Source organism: Saccostrea echinata, unplaced genomic scaffold, assembly GCF_033153115.1.
Source record: "Saccostrea echinata isolate AGI-Se365-2 ecotype Australia unplaced genomic scaffold, CSIRO_AGI_Sech_v1 ptg000041l, whole genome shotgun sequence".
In the NCBI taxonomy this organism is placed as follows: domain Eukaryota; kingdom Metazoa; phylum Mollusca; class Bivalvia; order Ostreida; family Ostreidae; genus Saccostrea; species Saccostrea echinata.
The window spans coordinates 2884443-2904793 of NW_026889790.1; the positions used below are offsets into that span (position 1 = coordinate 2884443).

General features: G+C 37.5%; 2 protein-coding genes across 2 annotated transcripts; one reads left to right on the forward strand and one right to left on the reverse strand.

Annotated features, from left to right (window-relative positions):
• Positions 1–220: 220 nt before the first annotated feature.
• On the forward strand, positions 221–4702 carry LOC133200843 (uncharacterized). The gene is made up of 2 exons (XM_061336658.1): positions 221–1366; positions 1415–4702. The coding sequence occupies exons 1-2, from the start codon at positions 221–223 to the stop codon at positions 4298–4300; spliced, it is 4032 nt and encodes a 1343-aa protein (XP_061192642.1). The 3' UTR covers positions 4301–4702.
• A 5273-nt stretch (positions 4703–9975) lies between these two features.
• On the reverse strand, positions 9976–18673 carry LOC133200844 (S-methyl-5'-thioadenosine phosphorylase-like). Its single transcript, XM_061336660.1, has 9 exons — positions 18597–18673; positions 15450–15585; positions 13849–13907; positions 12569–12736; positions 11980–12082; positions 11334–11486; positions 11024–11110; positions 10453–10575; positions 9976–10188 (listed from the first exon to the last, which is right to left on the reverse strand). Exons 1-9 carry the CDS (start codon positions 18671–18673, stop codon positions 10147–10149), a joined length of 948 nt encoding a protein of 315 aa, XP_061192644.1. The 3' UTR covers positions 9976–10146.
• Between the last annotated feature and the right edge of the window lie 1678 nt (positions 18674–20351).

Here is a 20351-nt window from a genome sequence, read left to right on the forward strand (position 1 = left end):
TTATTTGCACATTTTAGGGCTTTTTTAGGGGCATTCAGGTCTCCTGACACATGTAGTTTTAAATGTTTTAGATGTTCTGATAGTTCAATACATCTGTGTGATGAAAAATTTAAATTTCCTCACTTGTATTATAGAGTGTTGATAGTATTATCCTGTGTACCTTAAATACAGTGACTTTTTCCCAACTTCAGTGATCTAATTGTGGTATTTTTATTCACAGATGGATGCAAACCCATCAATCCCTCACCAGCCACAAGTGTCACATAGCCAGCAGATAGAATGTGACCTTGAGAGCTGTGACCTTCACCCCATTCAGCCAGTCAATGTGAGGCTCTCCACCTACACCCGACACTCAAGTCCATCTCCTCTTAGGATTCCAGTGGATGGAATTTATCAGTCCAAAGCTGACACAGCAACAGCCAATGAACCACTGAAGTCAACAACAACATCTCCAAGGAGGCCTAGATACAGAATGCCAAAATCTCATCAAATATCTCACTGCCAGATTCTTGAGTCCAGTCCTACTCCCTTGAGACTTGATAACAGATTACGTTATCCACAGTATCTCACCAGATCTCATACCAGACATCCATCACCTCTCACATTGATGAATCTTCACCTGGGATCAAGATATCTCACCCGATCTCGAGTGAAGTTGTGGAAGCAGAAAGGGAAACAACCATGTCCTATCCATGGAAAAATAATTCGAAGACAGCTTCCTCGACACCAATCCACACCAAAGCTTCAGCTTGGACCTGCCTCCCAAAATCATCAGCCTAGTCCTGTGGAGATTAAAGCAAGGCAAGGCCTCACCAAAATCTTCTCCAGTAATGTTCAACAAAGAAGTGGACATGCAGCCAGCTATGTACCAACACCTCAAAGAATGAAGGCTAATCCAAAAGAAAGGGAAACCACACCTAGAAAGAAAGGCCTTGTTACAAAGATAAGAAAATTTGCCTCCAGGGTCCAGAAGAGTGTCTCTAAGGTTGTCCAAAGAAGACAGACTATAGATGTGTCAGATTCCTCCAATGTTCAACAGGCCAGTGATGTCCAGTGGGTTGAGCTGAACTCCAGGCAGAAGCAGAACTACTTCACTGGTTCAACAGAGGATCTGGACTCCAGTCTACCTATTACATGCTTCAGGGCAAAAAAAGTAAAAGTCACCAAACCAAACCCTTCCAAAGCCCACATCAGAAGAATGATGAAGGAGAAACAGAAGAGGGCCCTGTCTACACCTGCCAGAGCCAAAAGACTTTCCATTCTACAATCACCCAGCAAGATGCCATTTGACAAGCCATGTGATGCCTCAGTAGATACCACTACTCAGCAGGAAACCAATGGAACAACTGATCACAACATTGTTACAGTACATGTTCAACATTCTCCTGTCTCACCACCACACCAGACAGCTAAGTCACCAGTCAGCCTTGCTACAACTCAAAGGCCTTCTCCAAAGTCAGAGGACCAACAACTCAAAGTACCACCAATCATCATCAAGAAAACTGCTGTAGTGACAACAAAGCCTAGCATGGAAACCCAGAAAGTGCCCCCCATTGTCATCAGCAGGACAAACACTGTTGTTAATCCTCTTACTCCTCCAACCATGGACTCAAGCAGCCAGGAATCCTCATGTGACTCCTCCTGCCTGACAGAAAGCAGCCACGCATCTTCACAAGATTCACAGGAGCAGGCAACTAGCGCTTCATCTACACACAAAGTATATACCACTGTTCCACCACGTCAAAGGGATTACACATGGATATCACCAATCATACGATCCAAAGTACAGAGATTTGTAGAAGGGTCAACCACTGAGTTGTCATCATCACAAGGACAGAACTTGCCATCTACCATTAGTCTGCCCGAGAAAGCTCCAGTCAACTCTCAGAGACAAACAGTATGTCCAGCCATCCAAATAGCCAGTACAGAAGGATCAGCATCAAGGCAGCCTGTACATGCAACTCAACTGGAATCCTCTGCAATAAGGTCTACAATGGGGCCATCATCTTCAGCCACAATGAAACCTCTACTAGTTGTATCAACCTCAGCCGCAATGAAACCCCTTCCAGTGTCATCAACTTCAGCCACAACGAAACCTCAATCAGTGCCATCAACTTCAGCCACAATGAAATCTCTACCAGTGTCATCAACTTCAGCCACAATGAAACCTCAATCATTGCCATCAACTTCAGCCACAATGAAACCCCTTCCAGTGTCATCAACTTCAGCCACAATGAAACCTCTACCAGTGCCATCAGCTTCAGCCACAATGAAACCTCTACCAGTGCAATCAACTTCAGTCACAATGAAACCCCTACCAGTGGTGTCATCAACTCCAGCAGTCTTGGCATCCCAAAGCATGTCATCTACTTCAGCAACAGGTAGACCTCAACAGGATCCATCCAATTCCCTGCTGTTGTCAGATACTTTTCAATCAGCTTTGATTACCAGGAGTAATGTGACAATAAAAGAGGAGGCCAGAAACTACCTAAGATACATCTACAAGTTTGGGAAAACGAAGGAGCAAATGATAGATTTACTATCATCAACACTGAGACGTTTTGTTAAGCATCAGGACACATACTTGCTCATACTTAATCATCTCATTCAAAATGGTTCCTTGACGCAACAAGATGTCCTGCTCATCAAACTTGCAATTCAACAGAGGAAGAATGCAGATGCCTCAGCCCAACAGAGAACAAACTCAGCATCATCTCAAGGGAACTCCACTTCTCATCCTTCAGTAACTCAGCAGTCATCAACACAAACAGCTCAGATGATCAATCCACTTCAGAAACCACAGCAAGCACAACAACTGACTCATGCGGTGCTTCCACAGAGGGAAAGAACTCAGCAATCCCCAGCACTTAGTGTTCCTCAGTTTCCACAGATGCCTTCACAGATGTTTCCATCTCATCAAATTCCTGCTCAGCAACCATTCCAGATGTCTAACCAATCAACAGTGCCCCAGCATCTTCCATCACAGCCAATCAGCTCACAGATGTTTCAGTCCAAGCCCATGAATAGTATGGTACAACCTTCTCAAGAGATTTCTGTACCTGTGGCAAACATCCATACAAGTCAGCTTCCACAACCTCAGGAGAGACCTTCATCGCTACAGATTCCACACTCAGTGAACACTTCTCAGCAGATGCAATCCATGATGCAGAATCCTCTGCAGAGGACTCAGCTGCCATCTTTTCAACAGGGGCTACCACCAGGACAGCTGCCTTCACAACAGAGGTATACAGAGACACTTGTCACTCCTTCAGTGTGTTATCCACAGCAGTCAAATTTACTGGCTCCATCATCCCTCCAAGCAGCACCAACAGGGGCTACGTCTGTACCTCCACTCTTTACGCTGTCCTGTTCTGTAAACCATACAGCAGAGCCACCTAGCTGTCATTCAGTGCCAAGCCCTCCTAGTACCTCAACAGCTTCCTCTGTTTCAAAGGAGGCTTCCTCTGCACCACCTGGTCCAATTCACCAAGTACCACTCTCCACCACCAGTGTTGCTACACAACATCCAAGAAGTCTCTTAACAAATCCAGTTGATTGTCATATTTCGGGATCAGTGACCTCCAGTAACCAAGACAAACCAACAACTGCCTTGGCAATGATCATCCCAAGCATCCGGGTCCATCAGAGTGAGCAGACTCTACATGATGACATCAGAATCCTCACTGCCACATCCTCCTTGTATCCAAAATCTAAGAAGCGTTTGTTTCCAGAGGAATCTGCTGCAGAGGACACCAACCAATTTCCATTGAAGAAAAGAAAAATTAGCTACTTGGACCTTCATGCCCAGAACCGAGCCTGGACCTCTGCAAGCATCAAGTCAAACCCTGATGATTGCAAGCAATGTGATGGAATCAACGAGATCCTACATGAGACTCCAGAAAACCTCGACAGAATCTGGATCACCAGGCCGACCGAACGTGCCCCAGTAACCATCACACCAGTCGATCTGTGGTCACTGTGCTCAGATGTAAGAGGCAAACCCCACCTGTTGGCAAAGAGATTAGTTTGGAGGTTATTCACAGTTCATCAGCTTTATGGCAACCGGTTCAACAGTCTGGATGAGGGCCTGACTACCAAGATCCGGGAAGCCGTTATGTGGTCGACAGAGTGCAACAGGGAGCACTGGGACAAAAAGTGTGTGCCTTTTATCAACAATGGCATCCGGTACCTCTTCAACGAGAAACTCCGCAAGTATGAGCATCTCCTGAACCACACCTGCCCTCCAACTGAAGCCCACATGGAATCAGAGCAGCCTTGTATGGACCTTGTGCCAGTCTAAGAGAAATGGAATGTTCTTGCCAAAATCTAGTCTTGCAAAGCTACAAAATTCTATAAATGAATGTGTCTCTGACAGAAGTGATGTATATACCAGTGAATATGTGCGACTCTCCTTAATTCAATGTGTGTGATTTTATTGAAGCATTCCTCTGAACTGTGTTTACTGTCTAGTATCCTTGCAAGAAGACAACTTCTTTAGTACTCCATAAACTGAATATCTGGTCTTTGACTTTTTGTTCATTTATTATTGATTAACTCAGTGATAATGTCATAAAGTAAAGAAGACATTTGCATTGAGAGTGTGTGTAAAAAAAAAAGAGCTATACATGTATACGACTTAATGTAAATATATGTTCTGAAATCTTGAGGAAAATGTTTCTGTAACAGAGATTATCATGAAATGCATTTTCTCAGTATCAAGAGTTCTTATGTCTTACTCAAATATTTATTTATTCAATAAATTATTTATTCATTCAGAGGATTTTTATTGTGATTCAGTTGAAAACTATTTGTTTTCACTGGTATTTGAGTGCATACAGTATGATATGTTGTCAAAGTACATATAAGTTTATGATATAATACTTATAAATTTATTTTGATATAAAAAGTAAACAGGAATTTCTTGGGTCCAAAAAGTAATCACCCTGGTGGCATTTTAATCTCTTTTCCTCAAATATTTTTTCTGATACATGCTACAATGTTCATATTTGGAAAGTTGTTTCAGAAGAACATATTTTGATTCCCCTTTTCAACTTGATGGGGTTTGTCAGGGTGTCAATGTTCCTGAGTAACCAAAATTTTACCTGTTTGTGAGATGTAATTTCAAGGGTATCTTAAGTTGTTTATGTAGAAGTTTAATTATTGAAGTGTTACGTCAATAAAAAAAATTGTGAAGATGTAAATGGATAAGGGTGATTAACCCTCGAACATTGATCCACCACAAACAATGAGGAATCCACAGTTTATAACATATGAACATGTCAAAAAAGTACCAGTATAACTTTTGAAGTAAATTTAAAACTGCACATGCAAAACAATACATTTTTAGCTCACCTGAGCTGAAAGCTCAAGTGAGCTTTTCTGATCACCCGTTGTCCGTCGTCCGTCCGTCGGTCCGTCCGTCTGTAAACTTTTCACATTTTCAACTTCTTCTCAAGAACCACTGGGCCAATTTTAACCAAACTTGGTACAAAGTATCCTTGGGTGAAGGGGAGTGTAAATTGTTAAAATAAAGGGCCAAGTCCCCTTACAAGGGGAGATAATCAAGAAAAGACAAAAATAGGGTGGGGTCATTAAAAAATCTTCTTCTCAAGAACCACTGGGCCAGAAAAGCTGAAACTTATGTGGAAGCATCCTGGGATAGTGTAAATTCTAAATTGTTAAAATCATGACCCCCGGGGGTAGGGCGGGGCCACAATAGGGAATCCAAGTTTTACATTGAAATACATAAGAAAAATCTTTAAAAATCTTCTTCTTAAGAACCAAAGGACCAGAAAAGCTGAAACTTATATGGAAGCATCCTGGGGTAGTGTAGATTATAAATTGTTCAAATCATGACCCCCGGGGGTAGGGCGGGGCCACAATAGGGAATCCAAGTTTTACATTGAAATACATAAGAAAAATCTTTAAAAATCTTCTTCTTAAGAACCAAAGGACCAGAAAAGCTGAAACTTATTTGGAAGCATCCTGGGGTAGTGTAGATTATAAATTGTTCAAATCATGACCCCCGGGGGTAGGGCGGGGCCACAATAGGGAATCCAAGTTTTACATTGAAATACATAAGAAAAATCTTTAAAAATCTTCTTCTTAAGAACCACAGGGCCAGAAAAGCTGAAACTTATATGGAAGCATCTTGGGGTAGTGTAGATTATAAATTGTTCAAATCATGACCCCCGGGGGTAGGGCGGGGCCACAATAGGGAATCCAAGTTTTACATTGAAATACATAAGAAAAATCTTTAAAAATCTTCTTCTCAAGAACCACAGGGCCAGAAAAGCTGAAACTTATATGGAAGCATCTTGGGGTAGTGTAGATTATAAATTGTTCAAATCATGACCCCCGGGGGTAGGGCAGGGCCACAATAGGGAATCCAAGTTTTACATTGAAATATATAGGAAAAATCTTAAAAAATCTTCTTCTCAAGAACCACTGGGCCAGAAAAGCTGAAACTTATATGGAAGCATCCTGGGGTAGTGTAGATTATAAACTGTTCAAATCATGACCCCCGGGGGTAGGGCAGGGCCACAGTAGGGAATCCAAGTTTTACATTGAAATACATAAGAAAAATCTTTAAAAATCTTCTTTCAAGAACCACTGGACCAATAAAGCTGAAACATATTTGGAAGCATCCTGGGGTAGTGTAGATTATAAATTGTTCAAATCATGACCCCCGGGGGTAGGGCGGGGCCACAATAGGGAATCCAAGTTTTACATTGAAATACATAAGAAAAATCTTTAAAAATCTTCTTCTCAAGAACCACAGGGCCAGAAAAGCTGAAACTTATATGGAAGCATCTTGGGGTAGTGTAGATTATAAATTGTTCAAATCATGACCCCCGGGGATAGGGCAGGGCCACAATAGGGAATCCAAGTTTTACATTGAAATATATAGGAAAAATCTTAAAAAATCTTCTTCTCAAGAACCACTGGGCCAGAAAAGCTGAAACTTATATGGAAGCATCCTGGGGTAGTGTAGATTATAAACTGTTCAAATCATGACCCCCGGGGGTAGGGCAGGGCCACAGTAGGGAATCCAAGTTTTACATTGAAATACATAAGAAAAATCTTTAAAAATCTTCTTTCAAGAACCACTGGACCAATAAAGCTGAAACATATTTGGAAGCATCCTGGGGTAGTGTAGATTATAAATTGTTCAAATCATGACCCCCGGGGGTAGGGCGGGGCCACAATAGGGAATCCAAGTTTTACATTGAAATACATAAGAAAAATCTTTAAAAATCTTCTTCTCAAGAACCACAGGGCCAGAAAAGCTGAAACTTATATGGAAGCATCCTGGGGTAGTGTAGATTATAAATTGTTCAAATCATGACCCCCGGGGGTAGGGTGGGGCCACAATAGGGAATCCAAGTTTTACATTGAAATACATAAGAAAAATCTTTAAAAATCTTCTTCTTAAGAACCAAAGGACCAGAAAAGCTGAAACTTATATGGAAGCATCCTGGGGTAGTGTAGATTATAAATTGTTCAAATCATGACCCCCAGGGGTAGGGCGGGGCCACAATAGGGAATCCAAGTTTTACATTGAAATACATAAGAAAAATCTTTAAAAATCTTCTTCTTAAGAACCACAGGGCCAGAAAAGCTGAAACTTATATGGAAGCATCTTGGGGTAGTGTAGATTATAAATTGTTCAAATCATGACCCCCGGGGGTAGGGCGGGGCCACAATAGGGAATCCAAGTTTTACATTGAAATACATAAGAAAAATCTTTAAAAATCTTCTTCTCAAGAACCACAGGGCCAGAAAAGCTGAAACTTATATGGAAGCATCTTGGGGTAGTGTAGATTATAAATTGTTCAAATCATGACCCCCGGGGGTAGGGCAGGGCCACAATAGGGAATCCAAGTTTTACATTGAAATATATAGGAAAAATCTTAAAAAATCTTCTTCTCAAGAACCACTGGGCCAGAAAAGCTGAAACTTATATGGAAGCATCCTGGGGTAGTGTAGATTATATACTGTTCAAATCATGACCCCCGGGGGTAGGGCAGGGCCACAGTAGGGAATCCAAGTTTTACATTGAAATACATAAGAAAAATCTTTAAAAATCTTCTTTCAAGAACCACTGGACCAATAAAGCTGAAACATATTTGGAAGCATCCTGGGGTAGTGTAGATTCTAAATTGTTCAAATTTTGACCCCCGGGGGTAGGGCGGGGCCACAATAGGTATATTAAAAGGGGGGAAATCTGGTAAAGAACAGCATAGCCAAAGTTACTCAGGTGAGCGATGTGGCCCATGGGCCTCTTGTTATAATCTGTTACTTCATGTATATGAAATTAATACAATTTCATGTGTATATTATAAAACATGTTAGTTTTTAAACATGTTTTTTGGAAGATATCCAAAATCTAAATTTTTTTGGTTCATGGTCTTAGGGCCAAGTATATGCTGATCAACCCAAGTTCAAAATTTGTCTTTTTAATTACTGAAACACTGTACCAAGTTGAAGATACTAGGACAATCATATAAAAAAGTATTTGGGAAAACAGAAAAAGTGGACATTTTGAATGATAGACAGATTGAATGCTATAGGGCACTCGCAAATCCTAATTGCGGAGCCCAAATATCAATTTCCACAAAACAATTGAATGACCTGCCATTCAAATTATTGTTGATATAATGTCAAGTTTTATTGAGTACTTCAGTTTTCACGGCAGATTTAAACACTACCAACCTGTCCCTATATCCCAATTATAGCTGTTAAAACAAGATGTGTTTGTGAAACACAGATGATAAAATTAAGGTCTTAAAGTAGGTCAAATGCCAAGATCATGAGGTAAAAAATGTTGGTACCCAAAGATTTTTTCACAAGGAATATACCCATGAAATATGAAAGCCCTAGCAACAACTGTTTAAAAGTTATGGCCAAGGTAAAAGTCTTTCAAAAGTAGGCCAAACTTTAAGGTCAAGGCCATGAGGTTAAAAATTTTGGTACGAGGGGAAAGAAATGTCACAAGGACTATACTTGAGAAATATGAAAGGACTAACACCAATCATTCAGAAGTTATGACCAAGGTTAAAGTTTCTTAAAAGTAGGTCAAAACTCTAAGGTCAAAGTCGGGAGGTCAAAAATGTTGGTACCCAAAGAAAGGTCTTGACACAAGGAATACACATGAAATATTTCAGTCCCAACACCAACTGATCAAAAACAAGAAGTCTATGAGCAAACACTCACTAGTAATACTCCCGCTCTGATGTGAATGTACACTCTGATGTGAATGTACACAAGCTCAGTCACAGACAGACACAGGGATCAATAGGAAGTTGACATCAGATTTGTACAAAAATGAATCCCACCATATTGCATGCCTACACAAAGAGTGTGCTAAAATTTCATGCATCTGCAATGAGTAATTGTTGAGAAAACTGCAACGAAAATTTGTTACATATTGTAGACACAGGGATAAACAGGAAGTTTACATCGGATTCAATCAGATATAAAATCGACTATATGGCATGGCTAACCAAAGAGTGTGTTAAAATTTCAAGCATCTGCAATGAGTAGTTGCTGAGAAAACTGTGATGAAAATTTGTTATGTATGGTACGGACAGATGCACAGATAAACACGAAATTGACATTACATTCATACAAAAATGAATCCCACCATATGGCATGCCTAAACAAAGGGTGTGCTAAAATTACAAGCATTTGTGATGGGTAGTTGCTGAGAAAACTGCAATGAAATATTTGTTACAGACAGACACACACACAGACAGACACACAAGGGTAAAACAGTATACCCCCCTCTCCTTCGGAGCAGGGGTATAATAATTATGGCTAAGATGAAAGCTTTTGCAGACAGACCTAAAACTATATGGCCCATAATATATGATTATGACAATACTGAGATCTTTTACAACTATACTCTGCCTTCGTAGTGGACATAGCAGTTGAGGAGTACTCGAGTTAAACTGTTTGTAAAAAAAAAAATCATTTTATGAGATTTATCAGTTTTTAATGCTGTCTTATGATTTAGACATAACATTCTTTCACAAATTATACTGATGAATACAAGGTGTGAAATTTGCTGATTGAATCAACACTAAAACACATTTCTTTCAGTTCTGTTTTTTTTTTTCAATAAAAAGCCAATGATTGACAATTTTAGTAACTGTGCGGGAGTAGTGTGTTCATCTGGACAGCTTTCTGTAAAATATAAAATGAAATCTTTTAACATAAATTTACAAACCACATTTAAACAATACTGCAGAAATTATAGAAAAGTCATATGCATATACATGTAATTGTTTTAAATACCCAGTAAATCACATCTTCTGCAAGCACCTGCCTATAATGAAGTCATTTTTCCCACTATACATTAAGGCAATACATTATCTCATATCCTGGACTTATATAGATACATAACTACAGCTAGCCCAGTATTCATTATAACCTAATTCAGTGACTTGCCTTGTTTTCCTCCAGTGTCGCTGTCCAATCCTCCCCAGCGATGACTGGAATGGCTTTCAGGATTGTTTTAGTTGCATTAGCAGCATTTATCTGGAATGTCTTCAGCACATTCTCAACATTCACCTGTAAAATTTGAAACTTTTTCTTTAACTTCAACATAAGAAAAGCTCATCAGACTCACCTTGACAAGTCTCACACAAATGAATCTTTGGGTAGTGTTCATCCCTAGATGCAACATCCATGCAAATTACGTCTAGGTAGGGCTTATAAATTTACATGGGACTTACTCTGAGGCTGTTAAATCATGTGGAATTTGAATGGAAATATAGGTCAGACATAGTATCCATGCAAGTCTGGTAATGTGCATCCTTAGATGCATTGGTACAAGTTTGGTCGAAGTAGGGGCTGACCTGCTCTGAAGCTGTTAAATCATGTGGAATTTGAATGGAAATATAGGTCAGACACAGTATCCATGTAGGTTTGGTAATGTGGATGCATTGGTACAAGTTTGGTAGAGGTAGGGCTTATAGTTCCATTGTATTTGGACATGAAATTTATTTTTAGTACTTACAGCTTCTTCGTCATCCTTCCAGCTGTCGTAATCTGTAACCAATGCCAAAGCTGCGTAACACAATCCTAATTCCTTTGCAAGGATCACCTGTTTTAAAAAAAAAATAAACACATAAATAAACTAAACCTATTTTAGGGTTACAGTTGGTGGACCAAAAAAAAAAAACCACACAGAGGAAAAATCTCGCAATTTCATGTACATTTTTGTACTTTCATGAAGACAGAATTAAGAACTGAACACTAATTAGCTCCCTTGTCACCAATGGAAATAGAGAGAATTAACACAGAACTATGCAGCAAGATGATTATACCTCTGGTACAGTTGTCATGTTTACACAGTGTGCCCCCCAGGAATTCCAAAGCTTACTCTCTGCTCTAGAGGAGAAGCGAGGACCCTCTATTGTTAAAATGGTTCCCTTCTCATGACAACTTATACCAAGATCTTTAGCACATTTGTATAAAATCTGTAGAAAACAAAGAAATGACATCAATTAATGCAAAATGAAAATACTGAATTCAACATCTTTAAACATCATGAGCAATTACTATAGTGTTTTAACATTTTTAAATACAGTCAAACACCTTTATCTGGAACTCAATGGGACCGAGAAAAAAAAACTTTGAGATACCGAGGATTCTTGATATCAAATTTAAAATACATAGAGAAATTGGGATTCCCAACTCATTTCAATATATTCATGGTATTTGAGATATCAGTGTTTGAGAGGGAAGTTCAACTGTATTTCTGTCAACTACATCATTATTTTAGTCAGATGGCTGATGTAGGCCTACATCCCTTTCACAATTTATTCAAAGATCAACCTAATTATAATTAAATCTTTTGAAGCAATCACACAGCAACCTAAGTTGTAAGTGGATATTTATATAATTCTAACTATATTTAATAATGATTATCTTTTGAACAACTCATCAGTGGTTTTAAATGCTTGGGGCTACCTTTCTTGTCCTGGGACAGAACGGCTCTGCCATTGGGAGGTGACATATCCCTGGGGGAGAGGTGGGCTCTCCATCAAAAAATGTTTGCTTGCGTTTCTGTGTTCTGAAAAAAAAAAAAAAACATGTAAAAGTATTATTTCATCATTTATTGGGGGTGGGAAGGGTGAAAGTTTAACAAAGAAACAAATGAATATCAAGGGTAAATAGAAGATAAACTACTGTAAAATATGGTTACAGCAAACTTGCTTACAATAAATTCCTGCTTACAATGAAGTGATTTTCATTCCCTCTGGTTAAAATTACATTACAAACTTATCAGATAGAACAGCTTATGTTTACAATGAATCAAAACTGTTTTTCCCTTGCACTTTGCAACCAACATGTTTGACTGTAGCGACACTTTGCTATATGAATGCTTTACTGTAGTGACACTTTGCTATAAGAATGCTTTACCGTAGTGACACTTTGCTATAAGAATGCTTTACTGTAGCGACACTTTGCTATAAGCATGTTTTACTGAGTGACCCTTTGCTATAAGCATGTTTGACTGTAGTGACACTTTGCTCTAAGCATGTTGTACTGTCATTACCTGTCAATGAACTGATCTATGACCACAATGTCTGCAGGGTGCATGCCATGCTGTAAAGAACCACAGGCTGTGGTTACCAGGAGGTGGGTACAGCCGATTTTATGTAGGGCCCAAATATTGGCTCGATAGTTTACATTGGTAGGGTTGATAGTGTGTCCTCTCCCATGTCTGATAATTAATAAAAATACATACACAATGTTTATCTGGAAATCAAAACTTTTTTCTTAAATCATTAATAGTCAAACCTTGTTATCTCGAACATTATGGGTCTGAAAAAAAAAAACAACTGAGATATCAGAGGATTTGAGATTTTGAGGTAAAAATACATAAAGAGTTTGAGATATCCATGTTCAAGATACCAGAGTTTAATTGTATGTGAATTTTTATTCATACTGGATTAATTTTTCTGTTTCTGAAGCACTTGAATATAACCATTTAGTTAAAAAATGGTTATATATTCTTTGTTCCATATTGAAGCACTGTTGTCTGTGTATGTTTATAACCTTTCATTAATAATAACTAAGTTTATTAATTAAATGATCACAGTGCCTATGATCTGAACCACTTTAAAATTCACTATACATAAAAATATTATAAATCACGGGTAATGTTGTTTTCTATCATTTGAAATGTGTACAGACACCCTGAATGCTCTACATGTATCATAACCCTAAAAATTTTCAGGAGTACATTGTATTTAGGAAATGAATTAATAGCTACCCAAGTTATACTGTATAACCTGGGTTAGGGCAGTTTACGCTTTATAAACCGCTGTTTATAAAATGTTGCAACCCAGGTTATACCAGTATAACTTGGGTAGCTATTACATTTATTCCTTATAATTTAATTTTCCATCATCGAGTGCAATTTCTCCTTCAACAGTGCCTTCAAATTGAACATATTTTAAAAGAAAGATCATGCGGATTGATACGTTTTTGACGTAAGTCATTGTGACGTAGGCAACACAGGTTATACAATATAAACTAATTTTTTTTATCCAATCAAATAACACGTTACAACCAAAATTAAATTATTTCAATATATGACCAATTTAGCCCCACCACCGCAAATGAACTCTGGGGTCATGAATTATAATTTCACAATCTTGATAGAGAGTGGACATTTTAATAATGTACTAAATAGTTTACTTGCTGGATGTTAGTGAGTCAAGAAAAATTTTTTGAAGTTGTGTCAAGAGAAAAATTTCAAAGTTGTGACAAAAACAATATTTCAAAGTTGTATTTTCAATATTTAAAAATTTTATTTTTTTTCCCTCTCACCTTGATAAAAGAACACTTGGAACTCCTTCTATTTCACCTGTGATCAAAACATCTGAAGGCTGAATATAAAACAAAGAGTCAGTTATTATCAAAGTAAAACAACAACAGGCCCAGGGACCACATCACTCACCTGAGTCACTTGACTCTCACTGTCTTAGAAATAAATATCTAATAAAGTCCCTCTGCTGGTCCTAGGTAACCAAAGATCAAGACTTCAATTCTTTTAATCAATAGTGTATCTACGAGGGTTGTTCGGAAAGTTCGTGGACTAGCGCCATAAAATTAAAACCGCTTAAGATACATCAATGATTTTTTTAACCTTTAATTAGCATCATCTTATTTGTTTATATAATAAACTATACATCATTAGTTTTATTTTTAAATAAATTGTTCATGTTTTTGAAAGCAATGGTATGTATAGGCGGCGCAACCTCAAAGATTACGTTTTTTCTACCCAAGTGTAACTGAAAAAAAAACCTCATATTTGATATGAGCATTTGTCATTCAAAAATCCCGTTAATTCACTCATTTGGTATGACACAATTGTACTGTAAAATTTGCAATTTTTACCCCATTCTGTAAGTTCTATGAAATTTTATCGTAAAATTTATATGAAATGTTCAAACAATTATGGGGTTGTAATGACGTCAGAATGGGAGATGGGTTTCTCTATCCAACATTCTATGAAGTTTTGCTCTCAGGAAAAACTGGCATAGACCTAAGAAATATTTAAATGGGCTACTGAAAAATAAAATGCATTCACAATACTTGTTTTTAAACACCGAAAAAGATTAGAGAGACGACAGATGTAAAAGTTAATGTCGATTTGTAGCAAGGGTGTTCAAAGTTTGTCACGTCGAAAAGTGACGTTGATCATATGTGATAGACGTTGAACTCCGACAAGCAAATATGCTGTTATAATCAAGTGAGAATCTTTCAGATCTATTTACAATATTATATGCATTGAGACCAGCTGTTTATGACATTGTAAAATCATATAAACAAGATGGGTTAAAATATTTACTAAACTGCAAGGAATCTCATCAAGATAAGTGTATGAGGTAGAGAATGCGGACATTGAAAAACAATGATGTCATGAAACTATATGGCGACAGCGCTGGGTGATCATATAATGTCTTTTTTATTTTATGATAATTTGATAAATATTCAAGGTATCAAGCTAAAATTTTCAACATTTCTTTAACTTTTGTTGTTTTATGTTCATTAAAAATTTTGTAAGCATAGACTACATAGTATTAATTTTATAGCATCAGTCCACGAACTTTTCAAACAACCCTCGTATATATTGAAGTTTTAATGTCAGTTTCACAATGCATTATGTGGAATCATCATTGTTTGTGGGAGACCAATGTTCATGGAATTTTGCTGGTCACCCTTACTCACGAATTTACATCCCCATGAATGATAACTTTTGACATGTTTCAGTTCATATTTTAATTCTGAATATATGAGTTAACCAGTAAAATTTTGCCTCTAATAACATCTAAGTATATCACATTTATAATCCATTAATCTCTCTTAATTTACACATTTAGTACCTTTACCTCAGCTAGATTTTTAACCTAATATTTCTGTCAAACCTTTCCGTAGGGTGTATCCATGGTAACCTCCTTGCCATTTTTGAGAATTTCTGGTTTAGACAATCCAGACCCTCCAATGATTCCTATCTTTACCTGCAGACAAATAAAAACATAAAACCAGTTCTCTAATATACACCTCCACAACATAAAACTTTACAGTTATTACATGTATTATGATTCTGGGAGTAAAGAAAACATTTTCCAGGATTTTATAGAAATTTCAAACATCTTCCAAGATTTCTGTTAGATTCACACATAAACTTAATAAAATTCTATCTGATTTGAATTATATGCTACCAGGTTTTTTTTTTTCTTAATTTTTTTCTGACATAAATCATAATTTTCAAACATAAATTATAATTGACTGCTAAGATAAATGTGCAACATCTTTTGGTTAGATTTTAATCATATTTTAATCAGTGAATGTGATGATTAATTCTTCTAGTTGTCTTCTTCAAAAAGACTACATCCATTCATATCTATTATGTATCTAATTCCCAGTTCTTAAAAAAATTCCTTCATTCCAATCTCAAAAGTTTATTAAAAAAATTACCCTAGAAGGATAAGTATTGTAAAATCACATATTTTCATGGGGGCAAATTTTCACGGTTTGAGGAAAAAATAATGGTTTGTGGGTTTTTGTTTTCGAGGATGAAGAATTGTTGAGTAGTTATGTATCTGACATTTTACATTACGTGGAGGACATGAATTCATGGGTCTCATCATACCTGGAAAACAACGAGAACTGAACCCCCACAAAAATTAGTGATTTCACAGAATGTTACAAAATATGTTTTTTCGAGTGATTTGTTAGTCAATAAAGGACCATTATTCTGACAAATAAGGTTGAAATTCACGGAAGCTCAATCTTTTCTTCTCCATTCCAATAAACTATTATCACCTGCAAATGGGGTATATGTATCACAGTTTATTCTATATGTAGGAGCATAATCTTTTGCATGCAGGCTACTGACAAACAAGTTGATACAAGGGTATCTACAATCTCGTTTGACATCAACATCTTGCAAATTCTATGGTCGATACTATGACCTTGTTTGCAAACACAATCTCTCATTAGGATGAATGTTTACCGACATCTTTCATGTATGTGTGGATATATTTCCAATACTTTGATTCCCAATTTTAGCCCAACCCCAAAGTCCAAATTTGAAAAGTAAAAACAAAAAAAGAAATTAATACACATAACTTGGGTCATAAGAGTTTGAAGCACAAGTGGGACTTAGGACTGTTCACTGTGCTCGCTATTGATGTCACTTAATATCATGACACTGTTGTTCGTGTGAAGATTTTTTCATGTACCGGTATATCTCTATGTATTTTCCCATGTAAAACCGATTCCCTACTGAGGTCCCCACACTACTCAAGGGATCCTATTTTGAACAATTTAGAATCAATATAATGTTAACAGCTTACAAATAAATTTCATTTTTTCTGCCCCAGTGGTTCTTGAGAATTTTTTTTTAAAATTCCTTAAATTCAAAGTGAAAGTGTGATCTCCTATTGTGGCCCTGCCCTACCCCGGGAGCAATGATTTGAACAATTTAGAATCTACATTATTTCAGGGAGCTTACATATCAATATCATCTTTTCTGGTGTGGTAACCGAGAAGAAGATTTTTAAAGATTTTTCCCTATACAGTAAAACATGACAATAGCAAACATGCATATAATGAATTTATACTTATAGTGAAGTGATTATTACATTCCGCTTAGTTTTAAAACATGTTGTGTACTGAATGGATATAACAATTTATGTTATAATGAAATAAAAAGTTAGTCACTGGCACTTAAATTCACTACAAGTGTGTCTGCTGTATACTTCCTCATCTCCTACTGTGGTCCTTAAATGTGCCAACCTGGGTCATGATTTGAACAATTTAGAATCTATCTTATGTCATGAAGTTTACACACAAATTTCATCTTATCTGGCCTAATGGTTCTTAGAAGATTTTTAAATTTCAGAAAATTAAAAGATTTTTAAACCTTTATATTCCAATGTAAAACTTTTCTCCTTTTGCTCCCCCCCCCCCCCCTTTCATGAGGGACCATGATTTGAATAAATTATTTAGAATCTACATTGTCAGAAAGTTTTCACATAAGTTTCACAGATAGAGGGAATATGGATCTGGATACATGTATTAATAGCATACATAGTATTACTAATTAGTGGGTAATTTATCATTATATAAATTTGATGAATTTAAAGACCAAAACATTAATTGCTTCTACAAATTGACAGCAGAAAAATCTATTACCTTACAGTAACAGAGTATGTCAGACTCGTATCAGTGAATTAATGGTAAATGTGCATGGTGAGGAGGTTAATCAAAAAGTATTATGTGTTTGTGGTGGGGTGGAGGTGGGAGTTGGGGGTCAGATCCAAGTGTAATGGTTTAAGCCGTGGATATCAGCCTGGATAGCTGACAGCTGGAGCACCTGACTAGTGATACAAGCTAGGGTTCCGGGTTGTCAGTCCAGTCATACATTATTCTTCTTTCCTGTTGCATGGTTTGGGACGGTTGTACACCTCTGGACTTGCAAATGTAAAAGTCCTGCCAGGGGCAACATAGAAATTGGATTGTGTTTTCGAGGGCGAGGACAATTTAAGGAGGGAGAGATGCGGTCGTTTGGGCCGTGGATATTGACCTGGATAGCTCAGTTGGAGCACCTGACTTTAATAAGTGATGCAGGTGTCCTGGGTTCGATTCCCGGTCCAGCCCAAACATCAGTTTTCACCTTCCCTGCTACATAAGTATATTCCAAATGAGTGGCGGAAAAGGGAAACATTATGAAGCCGAATACAAATTAATGTACATATTGACCAATTTTAACTCACAAAAACCAACCCAAGTATTACAAATAATGTGATCTAGAAATAAAAAGAGCTACTAGATCTTTTAAGTAAATCATATCTAATTTGAAAGTATTTAAATAAATTTTAAGCTACTTGCTTTGTGCTCTGTTTTTGACATGTTTCCAAAACCGACAACGTGCTGTTTTTTAGTGAACAAAAGTTACCTCCCTATCTACTTTCGTTTTATTTTCTGGCGGGAAATTTAAAATCTACCACTCTTCATGGTATGTAGGAGACACATAACATGACAGTCTGTAGAAGACATGCTCTCACCACAGTCTGTAGAAGACATATGCCCTCACCACAGTCTGTAAGAGACGTATGCCCTCACCACAGTCTGTAGGAGACATATGCTCTCATCATAGTCTGTAGGAGACATATGCTCTCATCATAGTCTGTAGGAGACATATGCTCTCATCATAGTCTGTAGGAGACATATGCTCTCACTAGAGTCTGAAGCCCAGTGTAGGAGACATATGCTCTCACCAGAGTCTGTAGGAGACATATGCTCTCACTAGAGTCTGTAGCCCAGTGTAGGAGACATGTGCTCTCACTAGAGTCTGTAGAAGACATATGCTCTCACCAGTGTCTGTAGGAGACGTATGCTCTGACTATAGAGTCTGTAGGAGACATATGCTCTCACCAGTAATGTATGTAGGAGACATATGCTCTCACTAGAGTCTGTAGGAGACATATGCTCTCACCAGAGTCTGTAGGAGACGTATGCTCTGACTAGAGTCTGTAGGAGACATATGCTCTCACCAGAGTCTGTAGGAGACATATATGCTCTCACCAGTCTGTAGGAAACATATGCTCTCACCATAGTCTGTAGGAGACATATACTCTTATCACAGTCTGTAGGAGACATATGCTCTCACCAGAGTCTGTAGGAGACATATACTTTTGCCAAAGTCTGTCATAGTCATAGACTGTTCCCTCACCATAGTCTGTAGGAGACATATACTCTTTTCACAGTCCATAGGAGACATAAATGCTCTCATAAATATTGAAGGAAATAGTGATTTATCACTACATATAATAGACTCACAGCATCTGACCACAGTCAAGACTCATCATGGGGATGTTCTTTAACTTATACTGTATTATTGTTACTGACCCAACTCCAACTTTCTTATTCCCGTGTCTTATAAGGATGTCCAGAGAAACAAACAATCTAAGAAGGTGTTAGGCTAAACATAGCCTAGCTTCTAACGTTGTCTGCCCGAAGACAACAAGCCTTATAAGGGTGTCTGCCAAAAGACACAACTAGCCTTAAAAATGTGTCCACCCAAAGATAAATAGTCCTATAAGGGTATGTACGTAATGGATAAATAACGAGATGGTGTTGAATAGTTTAGAGAAAACATTCCCTGTTTTCTCTAAACTATTCAACACAATCGAGTTATTTATCTTACTTAAAAAACTTCCCTACTGTGGACCCCAAAGAAACATTTACCCATTCATATATCCAACTTTGCTGTAATACAATAGGATCTAGCCCATTTAGATATCCAACAGTGACACATTACAATAGCCGAATCGAACACCTCTTTTATTCATGGACTAGTGAGCATACTGAATACTTTTGACCTGAAAGCAGAAGAAAACTACAGAATTTTGATAAAAGGTTGGAAATCTATCATTACATATAAGATGATGATTTGTTGGGGAAAAATGTTTGAATCTTATGGAGTTCCACTCAGACAATACTTCTAGTAGTGCTAAAACAGATGAAAAGATTGTCGGTGTTATGCGGAACCTGCTTTAAAAATATTCCATATCAAGATCTGCAATAAAAAAGGTATCAAACATAGATGGGCTGTCAATTTATTAAATTGTTTTGGGAAGTATGCTGGAAAAGTATGAGAACAGAGATGAACCTCGATTAATCTAAGAGGATTTGCTGATAACGGACCCCTGAAATAATATTCAGCAACAGGAAGTGATGTGGTTTAAGGTTCAAGGTGAAAATGTATTTAAAAGCGTGTCAAAATGTGATACTTTCAAAATTTGAAACCGGAAACATTC